Source organism: Motacilla alba, chromosome Z, assembly GCF_015832195.1.
Source record: "Motacilla alba alba isolate MOTALB_02 chromosome Z, Motacilla_alba_V1.0_pri, whole genome shotgun sequence".
NCBI lineage: Eukaryota > Metazoa > Chordata > Aves > Passeriformes > Motacillidae > Motacilla > Motacilla alba.
This window is the reverse complement of record NC_052046.1, coordinates 9,714,584-9,729,296: the sequence shown is the minus strand read 5'-3', so window position 1 is coordinate 9,729,296 and position 14,713 is coordinate 9,714,584. Positions and strand designations below refer to the sequence as shown.

General features: G+C 59.1%; 1 protein-coding gene across 11 annotated transcripts; it reads right to left on the bottom strand.

Moving 5' to 3' along the window:
- Window positions 1-259: 259 nt before the first annotated feature.
- TPM2 (tropomyosin 2) lies at window positions 260-13,812 on the bottom strand. Of its 11 annotated transcripts, none has more exons than XM_038124942.1 (9): window positions 13,593-13,811; window positions 12,573-12,698; window positions 6,332-6,465; window positions 5,185-5,302; window positions 4,999-5,069; window positions 4,700-4,775; window positions 3,987-4,049; window positions 3,589-3,658; window positions 260-567 (listed from the first exon to the last, which is right to left on the bottom strand). In XM_038124942.1, exons 1-9 carry the CDS (start codon window positions 13,704-13,706, stop codon window positions 485-487), a joined length of 855 nt encoding a protein of 284 aa, XP_037980870.1. In that variant the 5' UTR covers window positions 13,707-13,811; the 3' UTR covers window positions 260-484. The 11 variants fall into 11 exon arrangements, with proteins under 11 accessions (XP_037980870.1, XP_037980869.1, XP_037980876.1 ...); XM_038124941.1 differs by lacking the exon at window positions 4,700-4,775 and adding an exon at window positions 4,181-4,256; XM_038124943.1 differs by lacking the exons at window positions 260-567; window positions 4,700-4,775 and adding exons at window positions 576-1,816; window positions 4,181-4,256 and having other exon boundaries at window positions 13,593-13,812.
- Between the last annotated feature and the right edge of the window lie 901 nt (window positions 13,813-14,713).

Here is a 14,713-nt window from a genome sequence, read left to right as displayed (position 1 = left end):
AGGGGACACACCAGTGACATGGTTTATCACTGTGTACTTGAAGGAGATGGTGAGTTTGAGCTTGAGACCTGGAGGTCTCCTCTGTGTTCCAAGGAAGTGATGGAGATGAGGGAACACAGTCCAAACAATGTGGTTATCATTCTGAGCCCACCACAGCCACAGAGATGCTGCAGACCCTGCATGGATGAACTGGGGAGGGAGACCCACGCCTCCTCTCCCAGTGTCTATACCCGCCCAAAGGAACAAACACAGCCATCCATCTTGTCAAACTGCTTTAATATTTGGACATAAAGACAGGACAGAGCCAGTTAGGCTGTGCACAAACAAGATCCCCTTGAGCAACAGTGCAAGGCTGCTGAGCTTCCCTTCTCAATGGAGGTGTGGGTTTGGCCAAGATGCAGTTCAGCTGATGACCGCATCCTGAGCATGCCAGTGGGGTGCATGTGTTGGGCAGGGAAAAGGGGTAGGGGCTTGCGAGGGCAGCTCAGAGGTTGTTCAGCTCCAGTAAGGTCTGGTCCAGGACCTGGTGTATCCCCACGTTCTCCTCTTTGGCACTGGCCAGGCTCTCTGTGAATACAAGGGACACCCAGCCACGCACACAGACACAATCCAAATGTACCCAGGGGCAGCGGGACCCACGCACACCACACAAGCACACACACACACACACACAGATGGACATTTCAGTACAGCAACAGCCCCCAGTCAAACGGGGCATCCCCTGTGGAGCATAGTCCACACAGGTAGCCCTATTTCTGGCAGGGATGAGTCCAGCCACTCTGGGATCTGCCAGGGAAGCCAGGCCAGTCAGGCTGGTCACTGGGACAGGCAGTTACCACTCTTCAGCAGTTCCATCTTCCCAGGTTGCCCCGTTGCCCGTGGCTGAGCACTCTGCAGCACAGGTGCCGCTGGCGAGTACCATTATTTGGCCAGACACAGGGCATCACCACTGGCCAGCTGCGGGCACGTGCACAAACCCTTGACCAGCAGAAGCGGAGAACCAATGCCTGCTGCATGACCCAGCAGTGCTCCGTGAAGAAAAGAAGTGAGAAAGCAGCCCATTAACAGCCCAGGAGAGTGGGCAGAGGACACGAGAGAGATAAGGAGCAGAGCTAACAAGGCTAGAAGGATAAGATCTGCCAGGCAGCCTTCTGCCAAGGCAGCCTCCCTCCGGTGTTCACTTCCAAATGGCATCCTGCTTCCCTCAGGCATGGGGATGGAACAAGACTGCTGTCCACCCAACCCTATCTCCCAGTGTGCCCTGCTAGCCTCTTCTCTGTACCAAGTTTGGGGCAGCAGGTGCTGCTGGATCCCCAGCTCTTTTTGCAGCCCTCCCAGCACCCTCCAAGGACCTCTTTCTAAGGGGATCCATCCTGCGCAACTTGGGGTGACCAGAGTGAGGAGGAAGAGGCTGGCCACTGACTCCCAGGACAAGGGGAGGAAGGCAGCAACACAAACCACCGCATCCCTCCCCAGCAGAGCCAGGATGATGCCAGAGGACAGCCATCACTACATGGGCATCCCAGGACATCCCAAAACCCTTCATATCTCTCCCACAAAAACTGATCAACTCCAGAGGGGCGCCCTGTCCTGCCCAATCAGGGTAGTTACCCCTATGAGGATAAGGCAAGGCTTCACACCCTGCCTCACCCCAGCGGGGACGGGCTCCCAGCCTGGAGCCAGCCTGGCCAAAATGGGGCAGGGAGGCTGGGCCGGGGCCAGGAGCTCTGGGCAGCTCAGTTGTTAAGTTCAGTAAGGATGACCCGCAGCTCGTTAGTGAGAACACGGTTTTTCTCGGCCTCCTGCTGAGAGCGCTCTAGAGAAAATGGAGACATCAACGCAGCACAGGAAAGAGAGAGAAAAAAGTGAGTTAGTGAAAAGAGACAGCATTTCTGAAAGCCTTTGCTGGAAACACCACAAGCCACCCAGCTGGTGGTGGGATACAGCTGGACTGGCAGGAGGCAGCCAGTCTTTGTGCAGGGACAAGGCTGTAGGTCCATCAGTTTGGAAACTGGGTTCTGGGACAGGGTAGGGTGATGAGGAAGGAGGAGGTGGATCAGGACTAATTTAGAGATCACAAGAGATCATTGCTGAAGGGTAGCGCCAGCCTCTTCACCAAAGGAAAGAGATGCAAGGAGCTATGACAGGGATGAGATTGCTGCTTGTAGGCGATGTCTGAGAGTAGAGACAGGGAATGGACAGGACCAGGTCTAACCCTGACATTTCACACCAAAAGACTCATGGAGAAGATGGCATGAGATGGGGAAAGCTGCGTACGAGACTCAGGGGGTGGCTGGGGTCAGCACAATGGCCCCATCCCCCTCAGCCTGGCAGGGTGGGAGCCTCTTGGGTCTCAGCTGTGGTCAGCCTGGGGGGCCCGTGGCTGTGAGCTGCCTGCAACCACCTCCTACCACACTGCTGACAGCACCCACATGAGACAGGCAGGAGATGAGGGATAGAGTGGCATGAAGAAAACAAAGGAGAAACCAATGTTAAAATTTTATTGATATCAACTCATTAACCCAGAGGGACAGAACACAAAAGAAAAGTCATGAGATGCAAACTGAAGAGCAATGTGCAAAGGACAGAAGGGTGAGGGAGGAGTAAGGGTCGCCTGCCTGCCGGGGAACAAGGTGTCTGCACAGTTGGATCCAACCCTCTATCCCCCAGGCCTGAGCTTTGGCAGTGGAGGTGCCGCTTCCCCAATGCAGGTCATCCCCATGCTGGGGCCAGCAAGCAGCACCAGGGGACTTTGCTGGAAGTATATGGGGGGAAAAATGCCCCCCAGCCCTGGAGCTGCAGGGTCCCCAGTGCTTCTGCTGCTGGGGAGCCAAGGAGGGAGCTGCTGGAACAAAGGGCTTCTGGGCACAGTCCTGATCCCCAGGGCAATGCTGTGGCATGGGCCTACAACTACACTGTCCAGTCAGTATGTGGGGCTGCTCTCCTGCCCTGAACAAACAGCTCTAAGCACCTACACCTTGTCTCCCCAAAGAGGGGTACAGCGGGAACACCCCGGGTCAGCTCCTGTCCCAAAGGAGCTGATGGACAGGCACAGGCTAGGTAGGACAGAGGAGGACAAAGAGGGTAGGGAGAGAGGTGGGATGGCCAGGCAGGCAAACAGCGGAGCTGGGGAGAGACAGGCAGGGAGCAGGTGCAGTGCTGGTGCCCAGCGTGGGGCTCAGAGAGAGGTGATGTCATTAAGTGCATTGTCCAGCTCCTCGCTGATGGCTTTGTACTTCATCTTCTGCGCATACACTTCATCTGCAGGTGAGGGCAGGCAGGGAGCAGATGGTGGAATAGAGTGGAGGACACAAGGTGGAGAGAGTGGCTGTGAGAAGCGGGCAGAGGGCAGCAGGGGTGTGCGGGCACAGGCAGCATGGATGTGACCCTATTGCCTACCCGAGGGCAGGGCCCAGACCCCAGGAGCTCTGTGCTCCCACACCAGATGCCGCAGCATCCAGCCGCTCTGCTCCCAGAACTCCTGACCACCCCTCCCTCTGGCCAAGCACTGTCCAGCCCCACCAGGGGCATGGTGTGTCCAGTGCTACCCCAGGAAAGAAGGACACAGGGCTGGTGGGGACATTTTACCTTCTAGGTCATCAATGGTTTTCTCCAGCTTTGCCACAGACCTCTCGGCAAACTCCGCCCGGGTCTCAGCCTGTGGGAAGCACAGTGGGGAAAGGGTGAGCTGCAGGACACAACGAGTGGTGCAGGCTACGCTGCACTCCAAACCTGCACCATTTGCATCTCTGGTACTCTCCTCGAGAAGCCCTCCCATGGGAAAGGCAAGGGACAAGAAGTGACTAAGGCTCCATGAATCCTCACACCCTAAACCGGAACAGACTAATTAAAGTCATCCCAGACCCAGGTACCTGCTATGATGCTGGGCTGCAGTTTAGGAAACCATGAGAGGACATAGGCATAATGAGGTCAAAACCCATTCAGGATGGCAAGCACCGATTCTGTGGCAGCCCTACAACCCTTACCTCCTTCAGCTTTTCCCCTAGAAGCTTGATTTCCTCCTCGTACTTATCCTCCTTGGTGGAATACTGCAGAGACAGAGACAAGCACCTGTGAGTCCCAAAGCATGCCTCCAGCTGTCCTTCACCCCAGCAGGAGACTGCAGCATTCCCAGACCCCACACATCCTTCCCAACCCTAGCAGCCTCCCTGGGTCCTACCTTGTCAGCCTGGGCCTCCAGGGACTTCAAGTTGTTGGTGACAATTTTCAGCTCCTCCTCTAGGTCACCACATTTACTACATCCCAAGCAGGGCCGGCAGGAGGGGGGGAGTGGGGCCAGAGGGCAGGAGAGAGGCAGGAGCAGAAAGAACAGGCACGGGGTAGCAGGAAAGAAAGAGAGAAAACAAGTTGAGAAAGGAGAAAACTCAGTGCAGGTGGACCGGGAGCAGAGCCACTGCGAGCAGGAGCTGCCAGGACGCATCTGTTCATCCTTTCCTTGTGCTTCCTTGCACAGATACCTCGTGCATCACCACCAGCCAAGCTCTCGCTGGCCCCACCTGGGAAGCAGGGATGGAGGGATGGAGGAGCGTGCCCGGCCTGCACCTGCTGGAGGGGGGGCGAGGGGAGGCTGGTGCTGGAGGCAGTGGTGCAGAAAGGAGAGAGGTGGCTCGCATGGTTCGAGAGACAGCGACAGAGAGAGGGGGCTGCTGCACATCGCCCCGCGCCCCTGCCCCAGTACCTCTTCCTCTGAGGCAATGAGGGATTTGAGAGACTGGTCCATGGTCCGCAGCTCTTCTTCCAACTGTCTCACTCGGCTGGGGTGGAAGAGGGGCACCCCGGGAGGGGGACAGCAGAGAACAGGGTCAAGGATATGATGCCAGTGGGTTGGCACACCCCTATCCCCAGCCTGCAGTCCCAAAGACCATCCCAATGACAGACCCTGCTGCTTCCAGGGACAGACATCCCCATGTCTGCCAGGGATTTGGGACAAGGGCTGTGTGGGACCCCTGCATGCTGCCCACCAGGAGCCCCACTCACCTCTCCGCAACCTCTGCCCTCTCCTCTGAGCGCTCCAGCTCTCCCTCAAGAACGACCAGCTTGCGGGCAACCTGTTGATGGCAAGAGACCCATGACTCTGTGCTTGCCCCAGCTGGGGGCATAGGGCTATAAGGAGATGGCTCTGGGGGCTGCCAGGGTGTCAGGACTGGGGAATGGGGTACACACCTCCTCATATTTGCGGTCAGCCTCCTCTGCTATGTGTTTCGCCTCCTTCAGCTGCATTTCCTGGAGTTCCATCTTCTCTTCATCTTTCATGGCCCTGTTTTCGATGACCTTCATGCCTCTGAGGAAAGAACAGGCCAGGAGATTTTACTGCTTGTGGGTCAAGGTGTCATCTGCACATCCTGCCTGCCCATCTGCACATCCTGTACCCTAACCACACCACCCTCTAGCTTCAGAGACACAGGACATTGCTTGGGAAGGATGGCACGCAGTAGGATCACACCACCAGTACCCCAAAAATGCTCCTGTGCAGAGTTACAGTGGAGCTGGCCCCGGGGTTATGTTCCAGAGTGAGGTATGGCTATGGGGCCACTCAAGCAGGCGGGTTCTGAACCCATGTTTGGGGGAAAAAGGTGTCTAGCCCAGGATGAGCCAGCCGCAACCCTCACTAAAACAGCCTGACAGGCTGGAAGCCCTTAGGAAATATCGGAAAACATCCTGTGGCAAAGCTTTTCATATTCAGGGTGATGCTCGCAAACAGGGGATTACCAAACTCCCACAGAAGGAGCTCCTGGAGACTCTTCTCCTCTCACTCAGATGCTGTTGCTCAAACTGATCTTTGCCAGTGGAGGGAGGAGCTCACAAAACTGCCAGGAACGCTGTGACATGCTGGGTGCTCCCATAAAACCTGAGAGCCCTTGCCTGCACAGCTTCAGTCTGGGAAACCTACTTGCCCTGAGGATGGGGCAACATACACCCTCTAGAAGTCTTTTTGAATGTCCTGTCCTCAAATCTGACCTTAGTTACTAGCACAGAGGTTTCCTCTTGGGCTCTTATTTTGTCCTTGAGCATCTAAAGCTGCTCTGGGAAATGAAACATGCTCATATCATCCTCTGGCTTTGGTTGCAGTCTGGTGCTTGTATAAATACCAGATAAAATTTTTCAGGATTTTATGTGTGCTCTGGATAAGAGTGTCTGTATTTGGGGGACTTCTTTGCATTGTGGCTTTGCTCTCTCCCTTTGAAGTCTGCAGGAAAGTGAACAGAAACCCCAGTAAGGTCACCTCAGAGGGACCCCACTGCAAAACTAAGGGGGCTGTCTGCAATCCATGGTGACCTGATACCACTCCCACTGTCCCTTTCTATCCCACCTCTCGCTCTCATCAGCGGCCTTCTCAGCTTCCTCCAGCTTCTGCAGGGCAGTGGCCAGACGCTCCTGGGCGCGGTCCAGCTCCTCCTCTACCAGCTGGATACGGCGGTTGAGGGAAGCCACTTCAGCTTCAGCCTGGGGGAAAAGAAACGCCTCAGTCATCCCATGCCAAATACATATATTGGAAAAAGCATTTTCAATGATTACTCTTATTTACCATACAGAACGCTCCTTGGCACTGTGCAACAAGCCCATGTTCACTGGAATGGCATGCCTGACCATGCATTCCCTCGCCTCTCTATAGGGTTATCTCCATCCCTAGTGGCTGTTTGATGCTGGCTTCTCCCAACCTTGCCATGTGCAGCCCCACCATGTCCTCACACTTCCAGCTCCTGCCCTGGAGGGGGACAGGGCACGTTCGCTGGGGCAGGGTGGCCATTGCAGCCATGCCGTCACGGGGATGGTATTTGGGGTTTGCAGAGCAGTGAGTAAAGGGGGAGGAATGCCCTGTGCAGCTTCGCTCCCGAAAAGGAGATCGGAGCTGCTTGTGGATTTCCTGTTTACAGAGGCGGTGGAGTGAGCCGGGAGCTTCTCCTGCAGGAACCCCCAGGGCCCTGTGCAACAGGACAGCCTGAAGCCAAGCACGGAGCCCCCCCAGCTGATGTACAGCTCAGTGCCGGGGGCAGTGGAGCGAGTCGCCCTCGGCAGGCTGGCGCCTGGCCAAGATGAGGCTGGCAGGACCAGAGCCCTCCCTTTCCCAGGCTCCCCACACACAGGGCTGGGAGCTGGGGCTGGCCAGGAGCAGTGGCCCTGGCCCTCCGCCAGCCTGTTGACGCCTGGCCTTGCACTCTTTCCATTTGGTAAAGGCCTCCTGCTCCATCTCCACAGTCAGGAAATGCTGCCTCAGCAGCTCTCAGCCCTGCTTCCCACTAGGAGGGTGCGAGGAAGACAAACCCCCAAATATCAAGGGACGGGTGGCAATAAGACCTCACTGTGAGGAGCAGCTCCACACACCAACCCAGGAGACAGAGGCTCCTGCTTATTCACAGGCTGCAGCAGGACTGGCTGGCTGCAATGCCTGGACACAGCCAGCCTCATGCTCCAGCACTGGGAATGCCCCAGGCAATGCTAGCCAAGCACAGGGACTATGGGAGCAGCAAGGGACTGTCACCCTGCATGGCCCGCAATCCCCTGTGGAGAGTTGGCAGGGTGGGGACAGGCGCAGCCAGCACCTCTTTGGGGCGGCTGCCAGCCCCACAGCTGCCAGCCCCACAGCCGCCTCCGCCCCATGACCACCCTTTCTACAGACACTCAGAGACCTTGTCCCTCGCCAGACTGTCCAACGGGGAACTGGAGCTGGCGCCCACAGGGCAATGCTCTGCCTGCACCATCAGCCTCACTGCGTCGGTAGATTTTTTTTCCCAGGGAATCACCCCCGAAGTGGGTCAGAGCTGCCCGGATGGACACTTGGGAACATGAGCTCTCCCGGCAGCTCCCAGTGACCAGGGAACCCGATCTGAGGCTGCAGGAAGGGGCCATTTCCTCCGCACACAGCCCAAGTGACAACAACCCGGGTACCGCACCCAGCTCTGCCGCTCCTGATATGGTGAGAATGTTGAATGAGTGGGCATAGGAAAAAGAAAGAATGGAAGAAAACAGAAAGCTCCAACAACTACAAAGACAAACCAGGAAAAAGTTGCAGCTTGGGCATACCATCCCGCTGCCAAAATGGAAATTTTGGCCTGAGGCAGCGTGAAGGGGTGGCTTGTCCCCACGAAGGGACAGGCTGGAGCTCTGCGGCCCGAACGGCAGAGAACGCTGGAAGCCAGACAAGAGCCTGGGCGTGGGATTCTGAGCTGTGCACGCCGGCCTCCGAGAGAAGAGATCCGCTCCCAGGAGGCACCCGATCCCCAAGGCAGGGCTGGCCGCTGCCCGCTGCCAGCGCCCGGCCAGCCGGGAAGCCCTGGGGAACGCCGCTGCACGCAGCATCTTCTCTCGCCAGACCGACGGAGGAGGGAGGCGGCCGGCGGAGGCCGCCCGCCGGCAGGGACGGCCCCGAGCTCCCTGCCCCGGGGCTCTCGCCAGCTGGTGGCAGCTCCCCGCGGCTCCCCGGGAACCTCCCGGCGCTCCTGCGCCCCGGCGGCAGCCAGCCCGGCTACCGGGGCTCAAGGGGGCCGGGGCCGGCCCGCCGGAAGCGATGCCGGCAGCGGGGCCGGAGCCGGTGGGGGATCCCGAGGAGCTGCAGGGGTGCCCCCCGCCCTCCCTCTTCCCATTCCAGCGGCCCTTACCCGCTCCCGGGCCTGCCGCTCGGCATCGGCCTCCCGCTGCAGGTGCTCGGCGCGCTCCTCCGCCTCGTCGGCCACCTGCTGCAGGCTTTGGATCTTCTTCTTGACGGCATCGATGGAGCTGGCGCTGGCCATGGCGGGGGCTGCCGGCGGGGAGGCCACACCGCCGAGCCCTTTGTGGGATCCGCCCGGCTCGGGCAGGAAGCGCTCAGGCAGCGGCCGCTCCCGCCGCCCGCCCTGCCTCCATCCCTTCCTGCTCCTCCTCCTCCTCCTCCTCCTCCTGCTGCTGCTCCTGCTCCTGCTCCCTCCGGCCGACCTGCTCAGCCGCTCCCCCGAGCTAGGCTCACCCACGGCAGGAGAGAGTTCCCACGCCGGGAGGGATGCACAGTGCCCCTCATCCCAAGCAGGACAGGGGGTGCCACCGGGCAGGGTGCGTGGTTCTCCTCAGGCTCTGGTCACTGTCTCTACATCCCCGCCGAGGCAAGATGCACAGTTGCTTCTGGGCAGGGCACAGTGTGCCCCCACCCTGGGTCAGCCTGGTTCCAGGCGGATGCATGGTCCTCTGAAAGGGTACATGGTACCCCAGAGAGGACACACAGTGGCCCCAAGGCAGGGCACGCACGTCTCTCCGTGCCCAGGATGCATGTTGCCCCCCAGGCAGGGGTGCACAGTCACACTGAAATCCCCCAGAGCAATGGGGAGGACCCCAGGGAAATAGAGTATTTTCCAGCAGTCCACGGAGTCTGTGAGCGCTGGAGCCTGTCCTCTGGAGCCCCCATGGCCACAGGAGAAGTGTACCCACGCGTACTCCCCAAGTGCTGCCCTCCCCAGCCATTGCTGCAGAGCTAAGGAGGGTTGTGGACTTTTTCGTTATGGGAAGTCAGGAAGAGGCATGAGCAGAGCCTGCTCCTTGGCATCCTCCCGGGGTACCTGGGCTGCATCCAGGTGCCCAGCATCCATCATGTTCAGACCCTTGGCATCTGCTCCCCAATGCGAGGACCTGTCCCGAAGCCCCACAGTGACTCATGGGGCCCATGGAGACCCTGGCACCTGCTGCCTTGGGGACTGTGCCCTTTGAGGGAGGTCAAACCTCCAGCTCCTGGCTCTCCATCCTGGCTGGGGCACATGCCTTGATCCATCAGAAGCTGGAGCTGCTGGCACTCAATCCTCCTTTAAGATGTACTGACAGCTCCCTGGCTGCACTTCACACCTGCCTCCAGGAATGCCAGTTCCCAGGCTGACCTCACCGGCTGGCATCAGCTCCAGGGCCAGGGGTCCTGGGGGTGACTCAGCCCCACTGCTATCTGCACCCTGCAGATCTGTGTCCCCTTGCCAAGAGGCAGCGGAAGAGGCGATACTGTGGGTCCCGTGGGAGCACACAGCCTTGGTCTTGGCCGTGGGCCTAGCTGGTCCTGCCCCTTCCCAGTCCGAGGCCTGAATGTCAGTAACGCACAAGCCAGGACATGGGGGCCCAGAGCAGAAACAAGGGCTCCTGGCAGCAGTGGGGAACGGACGAGCCAGCTGCAGGCAGAAGGGGGACAGGTTAGGGGGCAAGCCACCCTGATCCCCTAGTAGCCAGGGTAGGTGCCTCCTGCAGTGGCCCCACCCCGAGATGCAGTCACTTCCCAGCAGAGTCCAGTTCCCTCCCACCAGCTCAGGGAATCGCCAAATAAGAGCAAAGTCTTGGCTGGGGAAAGCAGCTGGGGCGGGAACACGGGTGAAGCTTTTGGGATCATGGCCTGGGAACGGCAGAATTTCCCTAAGGCCCCTCCGGGGTGGCTGGGGACAGGCCAGTGCTGGGGATGTGAGGTGGTGGAGAGGGCTCTTCTGGCCTAAACCTCTTGTCCCAGCTGCACCGTTTCCAGCAGCCCTTGCCCATCCTGACCTGGGCAGCATGGGCTGTCCCTCCTGGTGACAAGACGTTCTAGGACCACAGTGGGCTCACAGAGCTGCTGGGAAGCTCTGTGGAGTAGCTAATCAAGAGTCAGGCATTCCCTGCTCTGTGCACTAGCTGACACCTCTTCAAGTGCCTCGGGCAACAAATTTGCACTCTTTAGTGCAGTCCCCAAGGCTTTCCTGCCCCACCGTCCAACGCCAGCAGCAGGGCAGGGCCATACTGAGGGGGGTGTTTATTCTTTTAAGGCAATGACATTTTTGCCAAGAGCAGGAGGCTGCCTGGATTGCTGGTATGAGCCTGAGCCGTCTGAGGAATTGGGACGCACTGTGCTCACAGGCACCCCCTGTCCTGGCAGCCAGGGAGGACACGGGGCTGCCTGGGGTGAGTGTGCTCTGGGGGTCCACCCAGCGCTTCCTCTGCTGGGAGCAGGAGCTGTGCTGCACCTCGCAGCAGCGGGGAGGTGACACCAGCCCTGGCACTTAGAGCTGTCAGCACATTCAGGTCCCTGGCGCGGAGGGGTGACTCCCAGAGCCCCACACAAGGCGCAGCCCATCCAGGCTTTGGCGTGGACCTGGAAGGGCTGTGCTGGTGATGGATGGAGCCTTAGCCTTGATGCAGCCAACCGACAGCCTGACTCGGCTCCTTCACCATGGCTCCTGCTCTGGCCCTTTCCCGGTGGCTCCCATCCACTGTATCTTCTGGTATGGGACTCTCCATGCTGAAGCCCACAGATTTTGCCAAATTGCTGTGGACCAAGATCAGGGAAACACCCTCCCTGCCCATGGTGTCACACAGCCCACTGCCAGCAGCAAACCACTCCGCACCCCACAGCTGACATCTCCTCAGTACCTCTGTTTGCCCCTTCCTCTGAGCCCTGCACTGGGAACGTCACATCCACTCTCAGCCACACCGAGTTTGCCCTGTCCCATACCAGCACAGAACCAATGAGATCAGTGTGAACCCCACTGCACGCAGCAGCCACCTTGCCCAGCTTGACATGCCTGCCCCATGCTAGGTTGAATGTGCCCTTCCAGAGGATTCTCAATGTTTTAAGGGGGAGTCATCTGTAGGACCAGCAAAGAGGTCTGAGGAGAGCCCTGGCTGCTGCCCAGGCACTCTGGGCTGCCACAGGACTGGTGTTGCCATTGCTCGTCCTTGTCCGCTCACCCCTGTCCTTGGCGGCAGCCTCAGAGATTTGACGCATCTCCCCCATTTAGCTCCATAAACCAGCTGGGATTGAATTTTTTGTTCTCAATCCTGAAAAGCCTGGCCATGCCCTGCTGGCTGTGCTCCAGACCGCTCTCCTTTAGCTTCTCCTCTAATTTCCAGGGTTGGTTTTCATCAAAGAGGGGCTGGCTATCAAAAGGAGTATTTATTTATAGGGTGTCAAATACCCTGTGTGGCACCACAGGTCGTTATACCCCATTCCCAAGCGGCCCCATGGCTGCACACAGCTGTTCCACCCTTCATCCTGGCCAGGCACAAGCCAATTTCAACACCTTCCTAACATCTCCCCAGAGGGATCTATTTCCCAGGAGAAACATCAGTCATGGCACTAAATAAAACTCTTCCTGGCCTTGCCCTTCTCAGGGTACGAAGTAGCACACTGGACCCCAAATCCACCCAAATCCCCTTCCATACACCCCAAGCATTCTTCCTTGCAGCCAGCACTCAGCAGCTAACCACAGCAAGAGATTTTTGTTTCTCTGATCTGCCACAGTTTAGCAAGCACCACAGTTTTTCCTATGAGCATTGAGGAGGTGTGTGCCTGGGGACTTGTGGCACAGCTTGGGACACTTGTCCCCGTTAGCTTTGGGGAGCCAGGCTGTAGGCTACCCACAAAGTTCAAGACAGGACCAGCAACCAGAGCTGCTCACCACAGCTGGCCTGCCCCCCCACCCCACACAGGACCCATCAGCCCGGTTCAGTGTCAACATCGAAGGAATGGGATCCTGACAGTCTTCCCCTCGGACGCTTTCCATATAAGGGCCCCCTCTTCCTTTAACCCCCCCGAGGTCCAGAGCCTGTGCAGGGGAGGAGCTGCTGGTGTGCCTACTTACATCTGTAGCTTTCTTCTCCGCCTGCTCCAGCTTCTCCTGGGCCTCCTTGACAGACTCGGAGTACTTCTCCACCTCATCCTCAGTGCCCTTCAGCTTCTTCTGCAGGCCCTGCTGTTCCTCCTCCAGCTGGGGAAAGGACAAAGAGTGGGGTTCAGAGGGGATGGCAGTGTCTGCAAGGCTGGAAGGGGATCTGTCCTCCCATTCTCCTCCTGAGGACACCCAGCCTGCGTAGGGCACAGCAGGAAAATATGGACATGGACATGTCCTCTGACAGCTTTGGGTCTATGGGTCCTTGGGGGGCTCTTGGTGTACAGCAGTCTCCTGGACCCCCGTCATCCCTGAGCCTGCTGGAGGTAAGGGGGTGGTGGTCTCCTTCCCTGTATAGGGGAACTGGAGTGCTCCTGACTTGGGAATACAGCTCTGCGGGACACCAATCTGTGTTCCCATCCCTGTGATTGCGGTGGGGGTACGCAGTCTCCAGGGTTCTCCCTGGCACAGGGATAGGGAGGTGGAACTGGGGTGTCCCACTGAGATAAGGCATGTTTGGAGGGACCAGCGTAAGGCGTCAAGGGAAAGAAACTGAAGGGTTGGTTCCTGAGGAACATGAGGATCCTGGATCCACATGGGGTGATGTCCCTGGGGACATAGTCACAGAGAGGGAAGGTCTTAAGGGCTGTCAGTCCCTAGAGCTGGCATCCACAAGCAGGACACCCAGTGGGGCAAGGTCCTTGGGCCAGGACATGCTTGGGACAGGGGACTGCAGGCTGGAGAGCCAGTGTGGGGAGATCAGTATGGGGATTGCGTGATCCTAGAGAATGAGTGCAGTGTCCCCAGGCTGGACAATCCAGTGGGATGGCATTCCCAGGGCTGGGCACCCAGTGGGATGGGGTTTCCAGGACTGGACAACCCCAGGGTGGAGGGTCCCCAGGCTGGACTCCCAGAAGAACAGGGTCCTGGGGCTGGACCCCCCTAGAGTGGAGGGTACCCAGGTAATGCCGGGGAAGCCCGTGGGAGACCCACCTGCTTGCAGCGATCCTCCGCCTGCTTCTTATCAGCCTCCGCTTGCTCGGCGCGGTCGATGGCATTCTCCTTGTCCAATTTCAACATCTGCATCTTCTTCTTGATGGCCTCCATGGTGGCGGGGTGTCGGCGGCGAGGCGCGGGGCGGCAGAGGGACGCGGAGCACCGGGAGCGGCGGGAGCACCGGGAGCGGAGGGAGCACCGGCACTGCGTTCCCCGCCCCGCCGAGCTGCCTAAAAGCTGGGGAGGGGCCGTGCCGGGCGGGGGCTGCCCCGGTACCTCCCCCGCCGCCCGCCAGCACCTTTTAGGGACTGGCTCGCCACCGGCCCTCGCACCGAACGGGACGGGGGGGGCGGCCCCCCGGCGGGCATCGCCGCAGCCCTGGCGCCCGGCACCCACCGGGGAACAGGGCGAGGGCACCCCGGGTCATGGCGCTGGGGACAATCCGGTGGTACTGGACTGGGCAAGAGACGCCCCAGGGTAGTGTGCTATGGGTAGCCTGGTGGCACAGGGTGATGGACACCCCGGGGCAACGCTGTGGTGGCACCCCTGTGACTCTGGATGAGGGACACTCCGTAGCACTGTGCTGGGCTACCCCAGTGGCAGCGGGGAGGGGACATCCTGGGGCACTGAGTATGGGCACCCCAGTGGCACTGGCCCCAGTTAGAGCTGTCCTCATGCTAGTGCCCTAGGTACACCACATGCCCGGTCACAGCATCCTGGGGCCTGAGGGACCCTGCTTGCTGGCACTGGCTTGGGGACACCTCAAGGGCTGGCGTGGCACTCGGGAACAGCAGTGGGCTGGCACTGAATTGTAGGGGACACACTCAGGTTGTGATTACACTGAGAGACACGTTTGGCTGACCCTGCCCACATGGGGAAAATCCCCCAAGAGAGAAGTGAGAAGAGCCCCTGACTTTCCCATCCAGCTGCCGGTCGGGCAGGAGGGCCAGAGCTTTGTGCAGATTTCTTGGCACCCACCTTCCTTCTGTCTTGCACCTTGGTGCCACTGTCCCGGGCATCCACAAGGGGTCCTGGCACATGCACAGCCCCTAGAGTGGCATTTTAGAGTGACACAGGGCATACAGGCAGCTCACTGCCCCTCTTCATCTTTCTGCTCT

What these genes read in the sequence shown, in the direction of transcription:
- TPM2 (XM_038124942.1), bottom strand. Translation starts at nt 13,706, where the DNA reads ATGGAGGCCATCAAGAAGAAGATGCAGATGTTGAAATTGGACAAGGAG. An exon ending in CGGAGGATCGCTGCAAGCAG is followed by an intron (nt 12,699 to 13,592) that starts GTGGGTCTCCCA and finishes TCCTTTCCCCAG; the next exon opens with CTGGAGGAGGAACAGCAGGG. An exon ending in CGGAGAAGAAAGCTACAGAT is followed by an intron (nt 6,466 to 12,572) that starts GTAAGTAGGCAC and finishes CTTTTCCCCCAG; the next exon opens with GCTGAAGCTGAAGTGGCTTC.